At 41.6% G+C, this 25,162-nt stretch overlaps 1 protein-coding gene across 2 annotated transcripts; it reads right to left on the bottom strand.

Moving 5' to 3' along the window:
• Positions 1 to 1,140: 1,140 nt before the first annotated feature.
• igf1 (insulin-like growth factor 1) lies at positions 1,141 to 21,893 on the bottom strand. Of its 2 annotated transcripts, none has more exons than XM_071502598.1 (5): positions 21,757 to 21,893; positions 18,036 to 18,195; positions 6,736 to 6,989; positions 5,935 to 5,970; positions 1,141 to 5,108 (listed from the first exon to the last, which is right to left on the bottom strand). In XM_071502598.1, exons 2-5 carry the CDS (start codon positions 18,187 to 18,189, stop codon positions 5,049 to 5,051), a joined length of 504 nt encoding a protein of 167 aa, XP_071358699.1. In that variant the 5' UTR covers positions 18,190 to 18,195; positions 21,757 to 21,893; the 3' UTR covers positions 1,141 to 5,048. The 2 variants fall into 2 exon arrangements, with proteins under 2 accessions (XP_071358699.1, XP_071358698.1); XM_071502597.1 differs by lacking the exon at positions 21,757 to 21,893 and adding an exon at positions 19,564 to 19,850.
• Positions 21,894 to 25,162: the final 3,269 nt, after the last annotated feature.

Below are 25,162 nucleotides of genomic sequence, written 5' to 3'. Positions count from 1 at the left end.
TAAAACAACCAGTAGAATAAGTAGTAAAATTGGTGAGTGTAGTAAAACAGACCACAAGGTCATTCAAAAGACAATTGTGTGCTTAAGATGAGGAGTTGAAGAGTGTGGAGAGATTGTGTTTCAGGGCTCAGTCCAAACTCTGTGTCCTTAGATGCACTGGATCCTGAGTGCATGCAGATCAATGGGAGAGGATCGTGTTCTTTCCAGAACCATCCTGGTTCTTGAGGTTATTCAAACAGCTTTGTGTTGCACTTCTTGAGTCACCATGTAATCCAAAATTAGCACATAGAAGAGGATAAACACAGCAATTTTAAGACATCCTGATGTTTGTGTTTTATAGTAATTACAACTGGATGATGAGTGCACATCCGTATTCACTTTTATAATTGGCGTATTTGTTATGGCCTGGTTACCCGCCACTGCCCAGGCCTCTGTGCACACAATTTCTCTCTGATTTATTTGAACTCTAAATCTTGCAAGCTTGCAGCCTGCAATTGAACCATTAGGGTGAGATAATTGATTCTGTATTAGTCATCAAGTAGGATGAAATAACATCCAGGGTGGCTGGGATGACCAGGACTTTGCCAACCTCCCTGCTGCTCCACATTTTGATCTCTTCTGAATGTCGGCCAGAGAGCCAATTTATCAGGGTTTGATTGTTGTCCCATATACAGCTGTTTAAAAACTGCTGACAGTGAGTGAGTGAGAGCTCAGCACTGTCACTGTGAGCATCCTCCAAAGAGCTGAACATGCAGCTCTGGCCTGGGGGAGCACCACACCCAGCTCTGTTTGCTTTGGCAGACCCTGCCACCTCTTAGGAAGTATCACTTTGTCATTCAGCACACCCAGCACGCTCAGTTTCATCCTGCACGGTGCACAAAGCCTCAGCATGAGTTACGGCTTCATCTATAGCCGAAACGCCTTAAAAGATTTGTACATGCTTAAGAGAGAAAACCTCTGCTTTGTAATTATCTGCTGTTTATGTGTCTGAATCCACAGAGCTCCTCATAAAAGCCGTATAGAGTTTACCACTGTAATGTTGCGTAATAGAGGGAGTAAAACCTTTATAGGATGATGTTTCCCCTGAGGTTTTATGAGTGTATGTGCATGCTGTTCGCAAGAACACTCCAGCCATTTCTGTGATGTTGACAAGTGGTTTATTCAGCAGGAATGGTGAACAATTTGTCAGTATTTTTTTTTCTACAGAAGGCAATCGAGCACCATAAATAACAGCGCTGTGATCAAACAGTTCCTTGGACAGTGAGCTTTAGGAAATTACATTTTCTTATTTAACACCCCACAGAGTTGTGAATGTCTCACACCCTCCCACATTTTAGACTTTATTAATTATTTCACACAAGTGACGAACAGAAATATTTGAATGATTCATAGTCAGGCGATTTGAAGTTGGTTGCTGTAGCTTTCTTCATCGCTGTTCCAAAAATTCCAGATACACCAAGGGAATTTTGTCTGGCTCACTTTACTATCTATTACACAAGCTGTATTTCAGGTACAAGAGACAGTGTGCGAAGGGCGTATTTGTAGCTGCAGTGCAGTTCAGACAGGGATGGCATGAATTGCTATTTAATGATCTGATCGTAGGTTTAGTTCATGACTTAATAATGCTGAGTGAGGTTTTTCTTCTCATCAAAAAGTCTTTGGTTTTTACTGTATATCTGAAGATCTGGGAGGACCAGTGATGTCTTCCAGCCAGCTTCTTTTTCATTTCAATCGCCAGGTCGACTGATAAGTTTTAAGGAATTTTTAAGGAATAGACACCAAAGCATATACGCAAATTCCCATTTTAAAACCTTGATCATTATAGATAAAAACACACTTTTATAATAACAAATGTTTTGGACAAAACTTCCTGGCTTATTCTTAAAGCGAGACTAGGTAACTTTTGAAAGAAGAAAGAACAAAATATTTCTATTACAAATGAAAAGTTAAATGCATAAGCAATAAAATGCACCTTTCTTCAATTCAGTACACTCAGGGGTTTTATTGCTACAGCCTTATTTGGTCTGGTATGACCAGTGGCTAATGCAGGGTAATGTTAGCCAGTGTTAGCAAACTTAAAGCAGTAGTTTAAAATTTTTGGAAATAACATTTCTTGCCAAAAGTTAGATGGAAATATTTATTAATGCTCTCATATCTGTAAGCCGAGAAGCCAGAACCCAGTTAGCTTAGCTTAGCATAAAGACTGGAATCAGGGGAAGCAGCTAGCTTGGCTCTGTTCAAAGGTAAACAAAAAATCATCACCTACCAGCAAACACATCTTGTCCTGACAGAGCCAGGTTAGCACATTCCTCCCATTTGTAATTTTTGTGCTAAGCTAACTGGCTACTGGCTACAGCCTTATATTTAATGGTATTGATCCTCTCATCTAACTCTAGTCAAGAAAACATGTGAGCAAATTTCAAACTACTCTTTTATGCTAGACATTATATATACATTTACTGACTTTATAGCTCTTTGCTAGTTGTGTATCTGTTATTCTACATTTTAACATGATGTCTTTAAAGCATCTGACTAATGACAATATTAGGAAACAAAGGAAGTCCAATTTGTAATGATTTTCCTATATTTATCACTCGTGGCCACAATGGACACTGTTCAGCAAAAGGTATGTAGTCTCGCTTTAAGTGGTTTTAATAGTCAATACCATGGCTTCCAGTGAGGTGCATGTACACACACATCTCAGGACAGACAAAAGCACACCATGACTTTTAACAATCTCAATACAATTGGAAGAATCACAGTTCACAGTACTTTTGTCAAGTTATTTGGCATAAGGGATCTATATTGAGAAAATAATTTAAAAACAGTAGAAAAAATAGCATTTTGCCTTCTTGGGACCACAACATGGTATTTTCTTATTTTTTAATTCTCCATGCATTCACAGATTTCACACAGATACATTTACTCGCTTACACTACTACCTTATTGAAACAGCTTACAAATAAAAACACTATTAAAATGGTGGCCACAAGGCTGTGCAAAAGGGAAGACCTCCAATGTAAGCCCTGCCATCTGTCTGTCTTAGCCATCTCTTTGCAAGTAACAAACTACAAAATAGCACCATTATACAGTGGATAGGATTCTTAATACAGTTTTGTTATATGAAACCATCATGTACAATGAATGATAGCAATGCATAGGTTAACATAAATGGGAGTACTGTTTGATTATACACAGGCAGAGGAGGCAGAGCCAGTAATGAGATGTCTTGGGCGGTTTGTGCGATATAATGGCGGTAAATCCGCATGGAGGCTAGAACAAACAGCCACGACTGTCAGTCCTCATGCAAGGACTTCTCAGAACTGGCTTTTCATTTGTGTATGTGTATGTCTGTGTGTGCTTGACCCTTGCTCACAGTTACACAACGCTCATTTACACTGGGTGCTTTGTATGTGTGTTTGTGTACTGTTATATGTGGGCCGTATCTCACATATCCAGGAGGACTTGTCGTTTTGGTTGCAATATTTACCAAATTGTTCAATCTGTGTATTCCTCCGGTGGACTTTGCAATGGATTCTGTGGAGTTTTGTTGTACTCTCGCCATCGTGGCAGATAATGCAGTCCAAGTGACAACTGAAGTAGCAAAGTTCTCGGCCTCCCTAAACTAACAAAATATCACAGGCCAAGCTCAATCAATCATTAAACTTCTCCATCTAAGTGACTATTGTTTCAGCCTCTCAGTCTTTTGCTTTAAACTTTGGTATTGACAAATTTGGGAACATTTTCTCAGTTCTTCACAAGAACAAGAATAAGATCTTACTCTAATCGATCTGGGTGTTTTGTTTGGTTTTTTTTAGAATGCTCGTTGGCTTGCGGTGACTAAACTTTAATGACATGCACTTAACCTTGAACTCAGGCCTCCACTCTGACTCAAATGTTGATCACTGTGTAACTGAATTGTTGACAAAAATCTGATATGGCCATGGTGGTGACATGTGAAAAGGATGCAGACGACAAACATTTTGCTTGATTGTCGTTATTTGACTTATTCCACTCACTGTGCCAAATGCACTTTGAATACACCGAATGACCTATTTCTGACAACCAACCAAGCACCATGTACAGACTGACCAAAAATCTTAAATTCATTTTCCTTCTGGGTAATTTGTTTCTCTCGTTTGTACAAACTTATTCAAACATATTTCTAGTACCTACTGTACTTCCCATCTTCCTCAAAATCCCCTGTAATAGTGCTTGATTTGTTGTTATAGAAGTGTTTGGACTGTAGACTCAGTCCTCAGGTTCTCAACACTTCCTGAGGCTTAGGAAGGATTTGGACTGGACTCAAACCTTCTAGCAACTCCATTTAGATATAAGAACCCTGACTTCAGTCATTGAGAAGTAGGGATTTGACTTGGGCTCAAGGTAAAATAACTACAACAACATGTAAAGTCTGATAGTGAGCCATCTGGTCTTTGTCCTTAAAAGCAAACCTTGTTTTACTCTTTTAAAAATATCTTCAGTTATGTAAGTTGCATGAAAACAAATTCTGAAGGTAAGGTAATCAGATTTTAACTTGGGTAGTAACTGTTAAATGTGACCGGTGATTAAATATCCTGTCTTATCAGAGGAGAGACTGAATCCACTCTCTCAGAGTAAAAGGATTTACCAAAGTTCAGGGGACAGGATGGACCATTCATTCTCAAACACAGCCTGTGGCTCTCTGATTGGCTGAAGCCCAGATCCATTCCCACCTTTCCTGGAGCCAGGGGATGCTGCAGCTCACACATGGAGGTATAATAAGCTCTTGTTCGTGTCTCAGCAGCTAAACTAGTCTGTTACATTGCATTAACAAGGAATTCCTCCCGATATGGAATGGTGCAGTGTATAAAATAATCACAAGATCCCTCATCAAACCCTTAAACACCACTTAGCTCTCAGGTTTCAATCATTTTGAAGAGCTTTTCGGACCATTGTTAGCATCCTCTTTGTTTTGTTTTACAGTGAACCATTCCACAGGGGTACCAGGTAAGGCCACTCCCTTCTCTCTTCCCAAGTCGCTGGGCATTTGTCCATTCGCTCCTTCCCTACATTCTGTAATTTCTGCCCCCCGTGTTGCCTCGACTTGAGTTTTTCTGATGCACTTCCTGCAATGAAAGAAACATATAGTTAGATACACAGCAGGGTAGATCCTAGTTAAACTAGTGAACTTTGGGACTTCTTTGGATCTGAAAAACTTGCTAACAGTATATAAGCCATGCTCAGCACTCTTGGTAGTACACCACAAAATTTAACAAGGATGTAGCTCAGCCATAGCTACAAACATATACACATCAGCTTTAGTATCACTATAGTTCATATTTCCACAAAAATGAGAAGAATTCACATTCTAGTTTGATTTGAAGAGAAATATAATAGGATTCACATAGTAATACCAACGTTTACAGTGTGCCACAATCCACAAATTAACGATCAGACGAGGGATGTGGAAACCACTGCACACGTCGATACACCAAACATGACATGCATGCCTCATCTCCAGTCCTTGCATGCGTCAGTCTGTTATGGTGAGATGCCAGAATTTCAGCACATAATGTACAGTAGCAGAGTGGAGATTCTGCCAGGGGAGTGGGAGTGCCACTGGGTCTACCACAAAAACCACTTAGTTCCTTCTCTTGCTAATGGTTTTCTTTTTTGAGAGAAGGGTAAAAAGCACACGGTCGAATCTTAAAAGGATCACACTCTCTTACAGGTTGGCAACTCAGGGATGAAACAGCAAGGACCGCATTTAGACCTCACAGTTTCTTTATTTGGTCATAAGATTAAGATTTCAGAGCTAAGACTGGTTAAATGAATATCTCCCATTTCAAAATAAAGCTTGACCTGCTTTTGGAACTCGTAAGAATGCCAAACTGGAGATTATGTGGTTGATAGAGGTTTAAATGATATAATAAAATCCATTTGTAAGCATACCTTAAAGGATGAGTGACTATGTCCAGGTAAAGGTCTCTGTGGGATGAAAATGAAGCCACTTAAGTTGGATGAATTAATGCCTCTTGTTATACACTAAACTGCTACTAAACTTGAACCTAATGAGCCCTTGAAGTAACAGTTTGACAATTTGAATAAAGCACTTAATAAGAATAGAAATTTGATACCACACTCATGTCTGTATGCTGAATATTTAACAACAGCCATCAGAAGGTTAGCTTAGCTTAAGCATAAAGATTGGAAACAGGTGGAAACAGGAGTGGTGCTCTGTCAAAAAGCACCCGGCCAAGAAATAGCCTCACATGTAACGGCCGTCCAGCCACAAACTGACGCTTTAAATAAAAAGCTATGCTGTGTTGGTCATTGAGCTTTAGCTAGCATGGCTCTTTTCAAAGGAAAAGAAACATTTTATTATTTTTTTCATTTTATTATTTGTTTAATTTGTACAAAAACTCAAAAGTAAAAATGGCAATTTATGGTTTTACAGGTGGTTATGTGTAAGACTATTTCTTGGCTGGGCACCAATTTGGGCGGGGTTAGGCTAACGCTTTCCCCTGTCCCCAGTCTTTATGCAAAGTTAAGCTACCCACCCATTAGCTGTATTTTCAAACTGAATGAACAGATATGCGAGTGGTATCTGTCAGCAAGAAAACAACAAGAATCATGTGTGCATGCTCAGATAGAAGCTACTAAAACATCAATCCTATTCTCTTTTTTCTGACACATTTCTTGATAAGTAAAGCTTTTTTCGTTTAGAGTGTATCTGTTCGGTGCTGTGCTCACCTTCTTGTTTTTTGTCTTGTCTTGCTGCTGTGCCGTCCTACGCTCTGTGCCCTTGTCCACTTTGTGCCCAGCGGTACTAACCTTGGGTGTTCTTGGCATGTCTGTGTGGCGCTGTGCACGCACAGAGCGGGCTGCCTTGCTAGTCTTGGCAGGTGCACAGTACATCTCCAGGCGCCGCAGCTCACAGCTTTGAAAGCAGCATTCGTCCACAATGCCGCGTGACCGCCGTGCATTGGGGCCATAGCCTGGTTTACCTGTTTGAGAAGGACAGCAAGAGGAGTTAGATAACTGAGGAGACAGAATAAATTCCTTCAGTGGTTTTTGTCAGTGTCTAAACAAACAGCGTTTATAACATCTTAACAATCATTGTCTAATCATACTTTAGCAACTGTTGAGGTTTGGATCTGCACGCATGTTCGTAGCCTGGCGGGCCGTCGTACGAGCAAAATTCTCAACAGTTTGAATTGTGGTTTCCTTTTTACCCTCTCCAAAACCAAAAATACTAGAGAAGTGTAAGGAAAAGAATAATGGTGTGTTTATCTGCTCTAATGCATATGTTAGCATGCCCAGCTAACTAGTATACTCATTACAATAGAAAACCAGAGTTATTTGCAAGGCTAGTAGCATTTACATTATTTTGTTGGGTTACAGGTCACCTTTTTTTATTTAAAAAAAAAAATCCCTGTTCATTCCTGGCACATCCACTGTGTAGTATTTCTACAATGTGGGGGAGTCAGTGATATCAGAGTGTGGGCTAACAGTAGCTGCTCTGTCCTGCCTTCCTGGACTTCAAAAAGTGTAGAGTCTGGCAACTCCAGCTAAATTCATCAACTGAGATAGTGTTACAGTCACCACAAACATAGAGAAAACAGCCTTTTCTCTCAGAAGTGAAAAAGTTTAAAAATACAAAGAATAAACCATAAATCGAACCTGTCTTGCTTGTCCTAGTGTGTAAGCTACGCAGCTAAGCAGGTTTATGTTAGAACATTTTTAAGAATATAGTAACGTTTCTGTCTTTTGAAAATCTCCTAACAGCAGCCAACTAAATCAGCGACCACCAGCTACAAATAAAGTCTGCTTTTGTCTACTTCTTTCCAAAACTCAAGGGTTCATTGTTTTGAAATTTAGTAAGAATTTCAAGTGGCCACATCATTACAAACTGCATATGAACTGTGCGAGAATGGAAAGCTTGACAGGTGTAGCAACTAGGTGGCTAGGGGTTTAGCAAACAGTCAATTCAGCTTCTATAAATCAAATTTTTTCCCCCTCACCAACACCTCATATCTGTTAGCAGAGTTAAACAAACAAATCTGTGCGTAGTGGCCAGACACTATGCTTGTAATAAAGCAGCGATAATGGCCAGGTCATTGGGTCTGATTCCTCTGATATATGAACAGCCTTAATGACATGGATTTCTTCCGTGTAAAATTTACAGTGTATCACATTGCACACTATGGACCCTTTCTGGCAGCTGCTTCCCTGTAAAAAAGGTGGTCGCAGTCACCCAAACGCTGAGAATATCACGCTCAGCCATTTTGGCTCAGGTATCTTTTACACACAGGCTCGTCCAGCGAGGCCAAACCACAAGCCCTCTGGGCCCGATCAACCTGCAGAAACAGCCAGGCAGGCTTTGAGGCCGCACCCCCATTGGCTGTGCCCCACTGTTCATTCACATTTTCATTTGGCAGAAGCCTGAGCACCCTGAAGGCTCACTCAGAGAACACTGATGTTGAGGATGGAGGTATGATGCACCTTTTACGCCAAGGAATGACCATAAGGTAAAGAGAAGAAGCCATGGCAAGCAGAGGTGCAGTGGAAATTTTGTTGTTGTAGTCTAATTTAAATAGGTAAAAGGCTAATAAGAGATGTGACACTCAGCATTTTGACTCAATGGCCACATTAAGTTACCATGACGCCAATACTTGCTTCCTTTTTCAACTCCCTTACCCCCTGTACCCACCCTCTTTTGGTGGCCTTTAGAAAAACTCACCTTGAGCAATATAGCCCTGATGGGCTTTTCCCTGTTACCAAATGAAATAATAATAATTTAATATGGCATTTACAAGGAGGAAATGCCTTTCCCTCTCAGAGTTAATAGCTCTTGGCTCAGAGGGCTGCCAGTGCTGACAAAGTGCATTAACTTCTGCTCTGTCTGCCTTGTCTTGACAATGTTGTTTTGGACAGAAAGCAGCTTTCATTTAGAAACAGAAGCATCTTTCTCCCTGGACCCCCTGACACAAAGCAGAGGTGAAGCTAATGGAGGTGTGAATGAGTGGGAAGAAAAGAGGGGACAATACAGAGGCTTTCATGTTGCACATCAGGTACAATGACGCTAAAAATACATTGTGCACCTGCATTATTTAGGGAACAGAGGAACTGGATTTACCCAGATCTCAGTCACCCAAAATAGATGTGTTAAATGAAATCTCTAGATGGCTAAAAAAAATCTTAATTTAACTTTTGGCATCTGTATTTTCATTAAATTCAAAGAAGTTGACAGATACACCGTTTATAGCCAGGTATTCCACTGTATTTTTTGTGGTAATTCTGTGCTTCCATGCTATGTCTCCCCTGTGGTATGTATCAATGGGACCAGCCTTGGCAGTTATATTAACACCTGATGTCAAGAAATTTAGAGAAATATGACATTGAGCCCTGGTTGGCGATTATATAATGGCTGCTGAAAGCCAAAAGAGGGGCTGTGCCTCGTTGCCTGGCCTGTTCCAATCCCTCCCAATAAAGCCTTACAAATTAACGTCCGCTATTATTCTGAAAATAACTTGCAACCCTGCTGCACAAACAGCTGGAAGGGGGAGAAAAATCAGCTGGCACCGGTTGTAACATAGGATAATCAGCTAGGGCAGGTTGGGGAAAAACACGCATACAATAATCAGGTCTAAAAGCTTTGGAGGGTTTTAAATGCTTCAATTCCATGGATAACTGCTGTAATCCCTCATAAACAAAGAGTTTTTTTCTGACTGTTGTTAAACAAATAAGGGTAAACAACCTTTTCAGCCAGTGCTTCCTGCCTCATGGCCTTCTGCTATTTGAAATGGATGCTGGAAAGAGGATGCAGGGCTCACACATGATGATTAAGGAGGGTTTCAGGTCAGATTAGAAAGTGTGTCTGCATTTCAGCAAGTGCAACCATGGTTATCACCAAACATCAAGTACCAGTGGGTGCAATAAGGAGCCCATTATGGTTTGGCGTACTTACTTGGACAAGCGACACAAAGGTGAGATGTATGTCTTATCTGAAGTGGTTTCAAACCATATTTTACAGTTCTACAAGAGAAAAGACTGTAAGGATGAGGACTAACTGATTTATTTTGCAAAGGTACGTCTGGTTAACCACCCCATCTCCATTAATGAGTTGCGCATAGCCACTTTCCTGAACTCTTTTATGGGACCTGGGAAGCGGTCCCAAACAGGCCTGCATTTTTTCACACATGCTGTTGTCTGTTTGAACACAGCCTTATGCTGCAGAAGTGGTTTGAAAAGTTTCTGTGGACATTTTGATATGTTCTGGCATATTTTCTTTTTTCCATAACTCTCACTTGCTTTTGAAATAATTGGTATTTGCTGTGAATCCAAGCTGACTACAGCTGTCGTCCTCTGCGAATGAGCAGGCTACACACTTCACAGAACCATCTCTCAAGTGCTTGATACTATAAAAAGTATTCATTTAAATGATTTACATAAGATGTTAATCTGTCAGCATCCTTCTTAACAGAAAACTATGCAGGAGAGTCAACTATCTTCAACTTGTCAGGATATACTTTTTACCCAGTGTTTCATCTCATGCCACTGCGTTGCTCTGCCTAACATCTTTGGTTTGATGTTTGATCAGTGAACACATAGTGTTCATTCCTCTTGCCATGTTTTTTTCTAGATCCCTACAGGAGCACATGGGACACGTAAGGAGGCTCCTACAGAGACTCCTGGAGAGCCAACTCTTTGTGCAGTGAAGTGTGAGTTTCATGTTGTGAGAGTTTTGTTTTTGGGGTTTGTGCTCAGATGGGTAAGCATCCAGAGAAGCATCCAGATGGAACCAGCCAAGGTCCAAGCACTGATGTAATGGCTGCAGCCCATGTCCCACAAACAACTTCAGCATTTCCTAGGATTCTGCAGACACATGCAGATTTACAGCTTTTCAGTATCTCAAACGACACTTTATCTCTGACCCTGTTCTCACTCTCCCTGGTCCCTCCAGACAACTTGTGGTGGAGGTGATTGCCTCTGAAACAGTGGTGGGGGCTGTCATCTCCTAGCTGTCAGTAGAGGAGTAGAGGGTGCACCCCTGCACTTTCTTTTCCTGCAAGGTGTCATCTGCAGAAAGAAATTATGAAATAGGCAACTAGGAGATGCTGGCTAGAATATAATGTTTGTTGCCAGTTTCAGAAGGAGAAGAACTGTGTGGAGATGGAGGAGGTCCTTGCCCTTTTCTGTGTGGTTGGAGTCTGGGGCATTGAGGGTAAGGTCAGTCTCGTTCTGATTTTCTAGCACCCAGTAACTGTCCTGATGACTGCCTCTTTGTCCCAGATCATCTTTGCTCCCAGGTCCTCCAGAGGGAGCACTCTGGTCTGCCACCTTGGGGTGCAGAACACCATAGCCCTCCTTTGTTAGCAGTTCTGTTGGTTTTGCATGCTGCTGCAGGCTTCAGTCAGTTTATTGTTGGGGGTTCCACCCACAGTCCAACAGCCAAGCTGAACCCTAACCAGGAGATGTTCATCAGACACTACCACCACACTATTCACTGGACCTCGAAGAAGAATCAAAGAGTGGTCAACTGGGGGCACTCCACAGCACCCTAATACACACCGGGTCAGCAGGTTTGGTTCTCCACTTGGGACCTACCATTATGGTTACAGTCCCGGAAGATCGAGAAGGTTCTTAGCAACTTGCCTCTAGTCTCCCACCTCCCCTCCCATTTGTTCAGTCCACTTGTTTGTGCATTCGTGTTCTAATTCTGCTCTCAGACATTGCCACTCCCACCTGCCTACGTCCCAGCAGTAGAACCCTTTGACCTGCTCTTCCTCCCCACTCACCTGCTAACCTGTTCACCATTCCCTCATTAACTCACTAGTATATATACCACTCTGTTTCCACTTGTTCTCTGCCAGATTGTCTTTGTTCCATGTACCCTAGCTTTCCAGCACTCTGTTCTTTGCCTGCCTGTTTTAATTCTTATCATGTTTTGGATCTTTTTTTGGATTTTGCCTCAGCCCGACCCTTTGTTTGCCTGCTTGGATTTTTGTATCATTGCTTTCTTCTAAGTAAAGACTCTACTTTTACATCTGCCTCCTGAGTCATGCTCTTGGGTCCCTTTTCTGAGAACCGTGACACCTCTAAGGAACGGCAATGGAGAGAGATGGCTGGATTCCCCCATTCCAGAGTGGTACAGAAAGCATCTGAGTTTTACAGCTTGGTCATGGTCAATAAAAAACAGTGGATTCTTGGAGCCAGTGCACTGCTCTTCCTGCAAAGTGTCAGGCAGTTTACGGCTAGGCAGGGACTATAAGAGCTGCTAAAGTGCTGGAAACTACCCCTTTATCACTGGTACCACAAAGAGTTTATGGCATAAGTGAAGTGTTCTTCACATTACTATGCTGTGACACTAAAATCTTATCTATATGTATTCACACTAGTATTCAAAGTGTGGTTCACAATAATATCAATATATATGAAAATAGGTTCATTAAAGGTAGATTTTGGAAGTGTTTATAAATGTATGGATGTCCATGTTCATCACCTTTCATGGTTCTTAGTTTTGTAAAATAAATTCCTCAAGTAAGCTTGTAAATAGTGGGTAGACAAGGTTGCCCTCTGTCATTGTATCAGCTTTGTTAGTGAAACATCAACGACAAAAATTAGAAACAATAGGATTATTCCTGACGTTTGTAAGGTTCATCCTTTTCTAGTGTACAAGGTATGCCAACAGGTAATACATTTTGACAAAGGTGTTTCATAATATGAAATCTTATTGATAAAAACAACTCTCAACTGGTCCATAATTTTGTCAGATGAAGGAAAACTTGAAGGTCTAAGGTTAATAAAGTCAGTGCTCAACAACAATGTGTAGGATTCCTTGATGGCCAATTGGTATCTATTACAATATATAGCATTATCAATGGTGTAAGACAGAGTTGTCACCACATCTTTCTTTGCAAGCAACTGAAACAGCGAACTGGAGGTCAAGATATTTTGTTGGGGGCCTAGGCAGGGTTACAAAGTGAGAACAAGTGATCAACAGTTTGCAGGTTTCTTTGGTTTCTTTGCAGCTGGAATGTGAAATGCAAGACAATTTAAGAGACAACCGAAGGTGAAGAAGAAAGAACGCCAAAAGGGTCCAGGATATCAACTATAAATCTTGGTGATGATCTCTGCACTAATGCAACTGGATATGTCCTCATTTTTCTTTGTAGAGCTCGAACATTATGTAATTGGATTAAACTGATGAATAGTTTCAAAGGTAAAGTAGTGTTTAGTTCCTGAGTGTCCTCAAATCCCTCATGTCTCAACTTCACCTTATGTACAGATCTAAATCTGGAGGATGCTTGTCTGTCCTTTTCATGAGATGCTTCTTTGTTCCACTGGGCAGTAATTCATAGAAGGGTCGAAGATTTTCAGTTTGGGGTCTTAATGGGAAAACGACACCTTTTTGCAGTGATGGAGAGGACACAGGGGGTCTTTCTTCAGATCTCAGTGCCTTCTACTGTGTGTTCAGGTCCAGTGTAAAACTAGGGAGGGAGGCGGGGGGGGGGGGGTGTCCTGATCATCCTGTAATCCACATAATCCCCTGCTGCTGAGGGACAAGGCCTAGCTATGTGTGTGTTTGAGTGCGTGCATGTGTGCGTGCATGCATGTGACGTGCTGTTTACACATTCTACCGCTCTCTCCAGCTCTAGTGGCTTTGAATAAAATTGACAGGGATGAATATTGAAGAGGAAGTCTCATCAATGGCTGCTAAAAGCAATTTTCCTCCCCTCTCCTTTCCACCTTAAATTCACATGCCACAAGCCAAAACACCTAAAAAAAAAAACACAATTACTATGTTTCATATTTGGCTACTCTTTTTTTATAAGAACTTCATGTACCAGCAGTTAGGTCTTGGCCAAACTGATGAATTATTCCATCTTGTTGTAATTCATGACAGTTTGGGAATCATTAATTTTGCAGAAAGCAACGGTAAGGTTATATAATTCATGCTCACTCTAGAATAAGTGAGAATATTTCAGCATGAACTAAATGTGACTTAGGACATGGAGCTACTTAGCACTTACACTTAGGCCAAAAAACTCCCATAACAGATCTGATTCATGGAATGAACATCCCAGTGAAATCACCCCACGGTCCTGCCTGCTAAAGCATTACGAAGACAACTGAGGATTTCTAGGTCAGGCTAATAATTGGAAAAACTGACTAAGGTTGTGGATTTTTTTTTCTGTTTCTGAGACCGCAGTTTGTTTCATTACCTTAAAAAAAAGAATTTCCACCAACTAGTATTTAGCATTTCTGTCAGGGTTAGAAATCCACGGTCTTCAAATGGAAGTGTGCTACTTTACTGGTGACATGCGTAAGGTGGATTGGCAAAAGCACTCGCTGCACAGAAAGCCCACTGTCGTTGCAACACTGTCTCTGGACACATTATCAATCAGAGAGTTGCCAAGTTCAACATGACCAGACTGGAGGGGAAGAGTTCAGGGAAAGGAGCACGCCTCCTTTGGCCAGGCTGTTAAAACTGCTGTGTCCTATAGACGACAGAACCCAAATGGATTCTCCAGATATTTTATGCAAACAGCCACTGGTACATGTGGCGACTGAAGGAGAGGAGAAGAAAAAGAAATGACAGTGAGAATATGAGAGAGAAAGAGAAACCGAGGAAGACAGGGAACAGCATATTTTCCAAGGCACGGCACCCTGCTGCTCAAACCTCATCGTCTTTTCAGAAAAAGGATGGAGTGTTCGTGAAATACACCTCTTTTTCAACACAGGAAAATGTGGCATTGATAGATGGACGCTGTGCAGTTCAGTGACTGTTCAGTGTAAGGTAATGCGGGAAAGACAAATACATTCCCCCTACCACAAAAGGGTCTGTTCCTGTTTAAGAAGTGTATCCTGCATCAGGATTCATGAGTTACATTGGCCTCTATTCAACACTTTGTCTCAAGATGAATATGGACAGTAGGGATATATCTCCATTGCCTGTGAGAAACATTTATAAGTCTGTAGTATAAATCCGCTTTCAGTAGCCAACACTTCGTCACATTCTCACATCATCCAATCTCTGGACACCCTCATACCTTGTCAAAATCTTAAACATTTCATCAACTTTTGGCTACAGCTGCAGACACTTCCTGGGACCAATTCACAAACCTTGAAACTGAGATATAAAACATTACCCAAGGATCTGCCAGTGAATTTGATTTTTAAGAAAAAGGTTGGCGAAAATGTGTTAATATTACTGTCTTTAAAATCCAAGCCAAGTTAGTCTAAGTATTGTATAGAAACCTGACTGCATGTTGAATCTACCCAGAGCCAAAATAATGGCTGATGACTGTGGACAAATTAACTTTACAAACAAAAATTTAAGGTATTCATTTGCTAAAATGTAATATTTGATCATGTTGCCTATAATCTTCCACTGTCTCTTAGCCTAAATGAAGAGAACATGGCCATTTGTACAAGAGAAGTGCTGCAGCAGAGAGAATCCAAAGACCAAAAAGTCTTAACTGGCAGAAAACTGGCAATCGAGCAGGCTGTCATGACCACTTCACAGCATGTGGGTGTTGCCAGGAGCATCTGGACGAACAAGACTCGCAGCTTTGCAGCAGCTTGGTGGCTCTCCAACAGCTCTCTGGCAAATGCTGCACAAAGGGCCCGATGCAGAGAATGATGTTGACTGGTCCTGGAAAAGCTGCATGCAGGGGTGGAGGAATTTGGCAGAGAGGTGGTGGGGAGCAGCAGCAGCAAGGTGCATGGTGACTCTACTGCCAGACAGAATGCTGATATTGGATGATTCTGCAAAAAATCTTGTTACATTTAAAGACATTTTTGGGCCTTTTTGAACAATTGAAGATTATTTACTCATAAAATTCCTTACCTTGACCAACAATAGTGTGGTTAATGTTATGTTATGTACTGTTATGTTAATGTAATGCAACTGAAATACTTGGTTAGGGTTAGCTCAAATAATTGGTGTGTGACTGGACCTCTGGTATCATTTCTACACCTTTACTAGAGCTACATATAGATGCTTTCTTCATTGGTACTAACACTTGATATTGGACATGTACTGTGTTCTGCAGAATCATCCAATATAACCCTAATTCTTTCTATACTGAACTGTGCATGAACTATATGCAAGTGTACAGGGAATGGACCTAAAAGGTCTCTCAGCCCAGCCCAGTAACCCAAGGAATTAGGTGCATATTAGACAAATCTCCACAACATAAAAAACTTCCATCCAATGCCAATGCAAGAAGTGGTGTTCCCCCTATGGTGGATCCATCTGTAGCATGTCTGACTTCTATGCAGAAGACCAAGTGTTTGTGCCCCATGACACATCTGCATTTAAGTACAATCTTTACCTATTTCCATACCTTATGTTGTATTATGTTCCTCATGTACAGATATTGTAGACAGTGAGAATTTTAAAATCGTTGGTATTGGAGTTAAAGAGAAAACTTTGCCACCGAACATAAACTGGGGTTTGCAGAATCATCCAATGTCATCGTTCTCATCTGGCAATTGTGTTGGTCGATCAGAGCACTGGGATGCTACGTTATGTTTCCCTGGCCACACATTAGCTGTCTCAAACGGTTAAGAGATAGTTCATGGAGAGATTGGGCCGAGAAGCCAATCAGACGCAAATGGTCAAGGATCACAGGCACCACATGCATTTCCAACAAACCGGGAAGCAGAGGGTACAAGAAGTGGCATGTTATGTTCGCAAAAATAATGATGAAAATGTTCACTTTGTGTGCCAACTTATTAACCAAAATCGATTTGGAAAAACAGAAATGGTCTGTCAGCAGGAGCCTGTTTATAAATGAGCTCCAGATAAGAGTGGTACTGCTAAAAAATACAGTATTTGTTATTATCTTACCAATAAAACCTACTTCTCTGTTTGGGCATTTAAAGGTTTTAGATTTGCATTACTATACACTGGCCACTGCTGCATTATTCCCACTGCCGTCCTGAGACTTGGATGTAAAGACTGGGCCCCTCCTGGCCCCTAATCTTCCATCAGTCACCAGGTTCTTGAGGTGTATCTACAAACCATTCCAGGTTCAAGCTAAGGTGAAAGCAATCAATTACTGGAACAGAGAGCAACTGCAAATGCACTGTAGATGCTGCTGATTTCCCACAGAAATCTTATATCTTCTTCTTTTTGAAATTGGCAGCTGACAAAGTCTACCACATGTGGAAAATCTTTCATAACTTTGGGACTGAACCAAACCATTAATAATGGATTGTTATGTCAAAACTGCACAGGAGTCAGAAGCATGATCAATTATTAGAAAAGTTTAAAAAAAACAGACTTTTGGTGGAGCGTTGTATCTCCACCAAGGACATTTGGTGAATAGTGGCTTAATTGATGGATGTCAGCCAAAGAAATGTGAATAATGAGGTTATAAACTTCAGCTGTGGAGTGTTTGAGCCAGATATACTGTTAATGTACAGTCACACTGTCCGTCTCTGACAGACAGATCAGGATACATGTCCTGAGAAACACTGGCTGCTGGTGGAACACTGCACCTAACCTCGGTAGCTCCATATATCCTGTGCTGCTCTGGGCTGGGTTGTACCCTTAATGGAAAAATTTGAGATTTAAATCCTGGATTCTTGGTGGAGGGTTTTCTTTGGGTAGCTTTCCCTTCTCTGGTGGAAAAAAGAAAAAACTTCACAGCAACATTTAGTTTCTACCCCTCCTTTTTCTGAGAGATAGTCAGCCAAATTCCACTTAAAGCTCCTTGCCCATGGGCAAAACTGTGATTTGCCACCAATAATATAGTTACATATCATTATTCTATATTTTATTTAGGTCTCTTGTTCAAAACCTGGGCGTCAGTCCATAAATGAGAGTGGAGCACTGAAAGAAAAGGGATGAATGTGAACTTGAGGCGAAGATGTAACTGGAAGAGGAATGAATGAAGGAAGAAAGAGACCACTGATGCAGGGGAAAGTCAAGACAAGATGTCAAACTGGCTGCTTTTTTATTTATGAGCTCGCTGGAGGTGGAGAGCTCTGGGACAGATACAGCCAACCTTTATGAATAAATAAAAAGGTGCACTTACTGAAATAAAAGCCTCTCTCTCCACACACAAACTGCAGCGTGTCGACCAGCTCCGCCCCGCACAGGGTCTCTGGGCCCGCCCCTGTTGCCGTCGGAGTCAGGGTGAGGACACACAGCAGTAGTGAGAGGGTGTGGCTACAGGAGATACAGCACATCGCACTCTGCGCACAGGGAGAGAGGAGAGAGCTTTAACATTTCCCCTGCTGTTAAAGGCAGAGCATCATCAAAGGCAGATTTTCATTTAATCACAAATTCAAGCAAAGAAAGTCACTTTTAAAGTCTGTTCCCTTCATACACAGCTGGCTGTTGAGCAACTCTGCTGTGACAGTTAGTGGCTCAGCATCTTGCTCAAGAGCACATCAGTAGTGGCAGTATTACACATTTCCCCACATAAGAATAAAACCAGAGAGCTTAAGGCTTCTTCTTCTTCAACATCCAGCCTGTTTCCTCTGTAAAAGAGGAAAAGGGGAAGAAAAGAGAAATAAAAGTGGCCGCTGCCACAGCTGGTAAGTTTACAGGGTTTTGGAGGAAAACGTATTAAATCCAAACTTCCACTTGCTGCCAGCGTCAAACAGTCAAACAGGAGGCTGACCGGCTCTGATGCTCCGGAGCGCCTGTGCGCAACCGAGCAGAGCGCGTCCAAATTGGAAACACACTTTTCTCCTTATCATCTGGCTACTCCGCGCCTGTGTATGACCTAATCAGCCAACAACAGTCCACATGAATCAGTGAAATTTAAAAACCAATCTTTAATGAGCAGCTGCTAACGAGGATTCAGCGTTTCTCCCGGTGCCAAAACGCAGCTGTCAGCGCATTATTACGCACAAAACTCAACTCAGAGTGATTCAAAATTTAAAAAGCAGAATAAAAGATGCAAGTAAAAAAACAGCGCCAGGGATCTTTCCGATCCAAAATGTGAGATGGAAAACGGCTCTCCCGCCAAACCTAGCGGAGGAAGCAGAGTGGGCCAAATATACATAATAAAGAGAGTAAACACGGGACATTATCCATCTGCATCACAACCCCAGCCGCACGGTCCCGACGCCCAGAAGTATTTCATGTTAAGCTCCCCTCTCTCTTAACCCCGCAGCATCAGGTTAGATATTTAGCACTTAATAATGCAGACTCAGCAGTAATTACTTTGAAAGTTGCAGAGCTGCATTAGGGCTTTCTGGTGAAAAAGAGCGCAGGGCGCACAGAGACACGGAGGATGAAAAACCCATTCATCCGAGCAGTGAAACTCATGCACAATGCATGTCAACATCTCCAAAAGAAAAGTCAATTAAAACCAAAAGGGGGACAATCTCTTATTATCAGAACAACATGCAGGACAGTTGCCTAAATAACTGAATAAAAATCTGAATAAACCCTCATTTATCGTGCATTTAAAAGCTGTAAAATATAAATAAGCGATTAAAACCCCCCTTTATTGTCTCAGTTTAAACTAGGTAAGGATGCTCTGTGCAAATAGTGAGCAAGTGAAGAACCAAGGTGAAATCTATAGTGTCAAAGGAAATCAGGTAAGTTACCTTGAAGACATCACATAAATGCCACTGAAAGGAAAGAGCGCTAGACATCCCCACGGGTCTCCGCAAGTCAAAGCCCGGCGAAAATGAACTTGTTTGAAGTCATTAAAAAACGGGGAGAAAAGAGGATGAGATGCGGGCAATGTCACATCTCAATATTCCGACTTTGTTCCATTGCGCAGGCTCGTTTTGGAGAAGTGAGATTTAGCGAACAGGAGACGGATTTAGAGAGAAAATCCCTCACATTTATCTACATTACACAGACATTTTCAACAGGAAACAGCTGGGGCAGCATTTGCCTCCTACTCGTCCTAAGTTATTCATTAAGGATTTTGGGCACATATTCAAATAACGTCATTTCTCTTTTTTTCTCAGAACGGGATTGAATTTTGATCTCTCTAAGACTTGGTTAGTAGTTCAGATCAAGATAGAAAAAGCGCTGCTGCCCCACCAGCAGCAGCTCAACACTCATATAACACTGTTTTATGCGCTGAAAGCTCATGAAGGAGAAGTTAAAGACAAGCTGGAGGTTATGATATGACTGGTGGTGGTTGTGCGTAATTTGGCACTGCGTAATTCAGCAGCTAGACCATCCAAAGTCTGATCTGATCAGGGATAAAATATATCATTAAAAATAGTTTTCCACTTAGTCAACACTGTGCCACTAACATGAATACCTAATAAAAAAGCTTAATAAAAAGATGAATACATCTGCACTGGAGTCAATATGGAAAAAAACTTTTTTGAACAAAGCCAGAGATAATAAGAAAGACACATTTAAGGTCCTGTTCGCTCTAAACTCTTTGACTCTGTGCAGGATTTGTTGCTTTTCTGCACATTGTCACTGTAATTTCTTGTAATAAATCAGTCACTGCTCTCGGTTTCGTCTGCTCATTTTCAGTCAGTACAAGCAGGTTTGTCTGCAAATGACATCTGATGCTTCTGTGAACTGAGAGGTTGATGTGAAAAAAAGACTGGAAAAACAAAAACACATGGGGATTCATGGTGAAGAAGACATTACTTCATATTTTACATATTTCATATTTCAGCCACCACTTTTGGAGCACACTACAGAGCGTGCTCCAAAGTGTGTTCCCACTGTGACACAGGGGGAAAAAAAGCTGCAGTGCAATGACAGAGCGAAGCTTCACACGAGGCGAGGGCTTAAAGAGAGTTTTCAGCCAGGACGGGATATCAACACTGATCCAGTCACTAAACAAGAGATCAGTGCTGTGACCCAATCATAAAACGGGACAGCAGCGCGTATCCCAGCATGCTCGGCCAGAGTGTGTAAGTGCATCACAAGGAAGGTTGGATCCAAAGTGGACCGAGGCTAAAGACACGCATCAGTTAGGGTTGTTGGGGTAAAGTGGGTCAAAACACAAACACGATCAAATGTCCCCATATGACACGGACAGCACTGAATCACACTCATGGTACAGAGGCTACAGAGCCCACTCACATCTTAACTTGGGTTTCCCAACATGAGCAACGGGGCCCATGAAGGGGTCGCAAGGTAAAATCTGAAAGGTCACAAAACAGAGGCCACATTCTCTCAGATTTTGACACAATGTAAGAAGGGATAATCGTTCACAGATTAAATCATCAGCCAAAATCTGAGAACCGGTATGCTAAACCTTAGGCTTTATACTAGGCTAACTCTTAGTTGATAAGTACAAAATGAATCAGAATCAATGCCATACATGTATTTTATTTATTTCTGCCACACAAAATCTCTTTATTCTGACCTTCTCTTGATTCTTTTGGAAAATACTGAATTGTTTTGTAAGAAAATCATAAATTAAGAGAGGAAAATTGTTCTTATTGTGCAACCTGACATGTAAGCTCTTAAGTTGGCACTGATTCATTTTAATGAGTTACAACACAAAAACAGCTGGGACCCACTGAACCAAATGACTAACACTGAAAAATCTTGTGGTTTTACACTAGAGCGGGAACAATTAGTCAATTAAGATTAGTCAATGGACAGAAAATTTATGTTGCAGTCTGTCGTCATCTACAATGCCACTGGTTTCTGAGCAGCTACTTTGCAGTGCAGCCAAACAAATTCATCATGTTTAAATAAACACACCTAAACAGTTGGTGCATTAAATACCATTGCTGCATTCAAAGTCTCAGCTCTTGCCAGACTTTGGTTAGATTAAGAGTGTTTCATGGCTTTCCAACAACTTCTACCTTCAGGTTTACTGCCACGCATGCAGGTCCACGACCTCAATCTGTGACCCGACTTATCGTCTTCTCAGGACTGCTGCTGGGAGACGAGATGTGCACCGGACCACGTCTCTGCTCGCCTCCCCTGGCGGATTGCGTCACTGCCAGGAGCTGCTGATACAACGTGGAATATGATGATGATGCTCCTCTGATTAGAGGGACAAAGCTGCTTTCAGGCCAGAGGATGACCTTGTTAGCGTCAGATCAGGGGCGTGCTGGTCACTGACGCCCATAAGCCTCTCTGTCAGTAGCTGATCTTAGATGTGAAATTATCTCATCTTTCACTGCCTCTTGACATAAAAGACCCCACAATCTAGCGTGTAAATGCTTCATCACAGATTTTCCTGTTATCACTGTAGCGGTGGTCTGGCAGTACTGATATTGATGATGGGCTTGTGCAGTACATCTGCTGATGCAGTAGTAAGAAGAAGAAGAAGGGGGGAGTGAGGGGGGGGCTGACCTTCCCTTGTTCGCGGTCTCTAATGCCCAATGCTCTGAACTGTCCTGGTGCCAGGTTTCTCTCCCTCTCTCCCTCCCTCGCTCTGAGTTTCTTTTCTCTTCAGTCTTCTCTTCTTTTGAGCCCCCCCACCACCATCACCATCTCCCCCCCACCCCACACAGCCTTGTCTAAGGAGACGTCCGCCCCAGTGAACTCATTGACCAGGGAAAGGCTTGTTTTCACTCCCTTCTGGTGTAGGAAGGAGAAAGTGTTCGCTGCAAAAAATGTCCATCTCTGCAAAGTCAATTTGATCAGGAGAGAATCTCAGAGTCACATTTATTCTTTTGAGGAAGCGTTAAAAATAAATGCTGAATGGATCATTTCACTTACTGGCAATGTATTCACACTTTTTAAAGCACTTTCTTCTTCAGTTTAATGTTGTTTTATTTATAACAGATAAGTGATCTGCCATCTTTAAAAAGAGTTATATTTGCAAAAGAAAATTCTTGCAACAAATTTTCTAACAAGTGGAGTTTTATCAACCCGTTCAGAACAATCTTTATATGTTAACAAAAAGCAAGACAAAAAGACTTGCAAAGATGGACATTTTTTGCAGTGTGAACAGCATCCCGTCTGGTCTCTCCTGCCAAACAAATGTCCAAGTCAGACGGATACACAGATACAGACAGTGGTGCAGAATGCAAATGAATGCAAGTGGATGAAAGTGAGAGGACGGAGGAATAATTAGAGTGGAAGAAAAACGAGATAAAGCTTTTGATTTTGCAAAAAGCCTGCGTGAAGACTACAGCGGCGAGGGAGGATGGAGGGCAGAGTGTGGGGATTGCAGGGCTGGTACCCAAGATGGGAGGGAATGTGTGAGGCTGGGGATATGTCTGGGCACACACACAGGTTCACTTGAGGAAACACACACATGCAAGCGCACACACTTACACACACTTGATTAGGAGAGCAATCCTCCTCTATTCTCTTGATTAGTCTGAGGGTTTTCCAGCTCAGTGGGTTCTCTGTGTTATATTCCCTCCTCTATCCACTGACTAAAACAAAAAAGCTTTGCAAAAACAATGAAAGTAGGGTATCTATTGCAAGTGATTGTAGGGGTAATTTGTAATTTTTTTTTCTAAATGTGTGTATTACTTTCCCAAGCTTGGTGGTTATGCAGGGTAATGGTGGTGGTGCTCATGAGTTTATGTGTGGCACTGCTGTCCATGCATTCAGAGCTGATGTTGTTATCGAAGCCCTGTGCTGTGCCATACACTGTTCATATGGAAGAAATAAAGGTGCGTCATGGAGCAAACGCAAGAAATGGGGCGCTTATTTTGATACGCTATGTTTCCGTAGTAACATGCAGGGGTCACAGTTTTTTGGCAAAAAGGTCAGGAAATTCCATGGTGCCTGTTGATGATCAAAACCTACTTTTTCAAAAATATCTCTGGTACAGTTTAACTGTTTGTGATCGCTGAAGAACATGTTGGAAGTGGCAGGATTTTCAACAAACTGTTATCACATCAGTTTCTTAAGAAACTAAACATTGAGGCTTAACGACAGAGACATGAAAACAATCGAGCCACATCCTCCGAAGGCACCGGCCGTTATACACTGTATGTTTTGTTACCAGTATGTTCAGTTAATGTTAATTGGTCTGCGAAGCTGCACACACATCAGAGAGGTCGACAAAAGAAAAGAGAGATCGGCAGCACCGATCAATATTCTCAAAATTAGCATACCTCCACACAGGTAGCTGTTTGCTAAAAAAGTTAGCAAATAGCTGGTGAACATAGTTTCGCATTTAGCGGCTAAAAAGACAGACATTTCCATCAGGAGCTGGTGGAGACCATAACAAAGCTAAAACAAGAGTGAATATTGGACTTATTTTCATCAGGTAGACACAAACACAACTGAACATGTATGCTAACGTTGCTCTGTAACTGCTGGACAAATAAATGGGCAACTATTTGGGCAATAGCTAACACCTGTTTTACTGCTCTTAAAACTGCTACATAGCCAACGTTAGCATCAGCAGCTGTTTACTTACCAGTCTAGTAGAGACGTTGTGAGTTTAGCATCAAACTTCATTCCTTTACTTGCCAAGAGCTGTGTCCAGTGTCTGACAGCAACTCTCATTTTGCTTGTTCCTATCACTTCTTTTCTTCCACTGAAGTTAGCATGCTAACCAGCTAGCTCGTGCCCAGCTGGCTTGTCTTGTCATTTTCCGATAGCGAGTCACTAGCTTTGTATGAACAAAGATTGCTAGCTTGTGGTAGCTTCATATTTACCATACAAATATAAGAGTGGTATCAATATTCTCAGCGTCTAAAAAAGTCAAATTATTCCCTTAAGTGACTAATTAGTGAGGACATGAGCTGTAATTAGTTCGATTTCTTTTCCCTTTCAGAACGTTTCATTCAAAGGATTTATATAGGCCTGAAGGTATCCAGTAATTCAGAATAAAGTAACAAAACCTTAACAGAATTTTGTGCAAAATAAACATATTTTTCTGTCTTATAATTTTGATCTTGTGACCCTCAGATTCACGTAGGTTTAAAGCATCACAGAGCCCCAAAGAGGCCACATCAACTGCAGGTGCATTGGTGAGACGAAATCTGTAAAGCAAGGGCAACATAAGGCACAAACTATAGGTCAAATGTCACAGCGATGTTGCTTTCGTGTTGTGTTTCCATTATTTTGTCTACCACCCTGTGCTTGTGACACCACGATAATGGCGAGACTTGTTTGAGCGTGCAAGCATTCCATCGGCTACAAAATCCAGGAATGTTCCACTGAGTCAGGAACAAAAACACAAAACAAAACAAATACTTGAACAATAGCATGTACAGTAATTACAGCCTCAATATGTGGTTGCAGTAAACACAACTGATCCTGCGGAGAGAAGCCACAGACAAGAGTCAAATA

The sequence above is a fragment of the Trachinotus anak genome, unplaced genomic scaffold, assembly GCF_046630095.1.
Source record: "Trachinotus anak isolate AG129_WGS33_773 ecotype Australia unplaced genomic scaffold, CSIRO_AGI_Tana_v1 ptg000018l, whole genome shotgun sequence".
Classification (NCBI taxonomy): Eukaryota; Metazoa; Chordata; class Actinopteri; order Carangiformes; family Carangidae; genus Trachinotus; species Trachinotus anak.
This window is presented reverse-complemented; position numbering and strand designations above follow the sequence as displayed.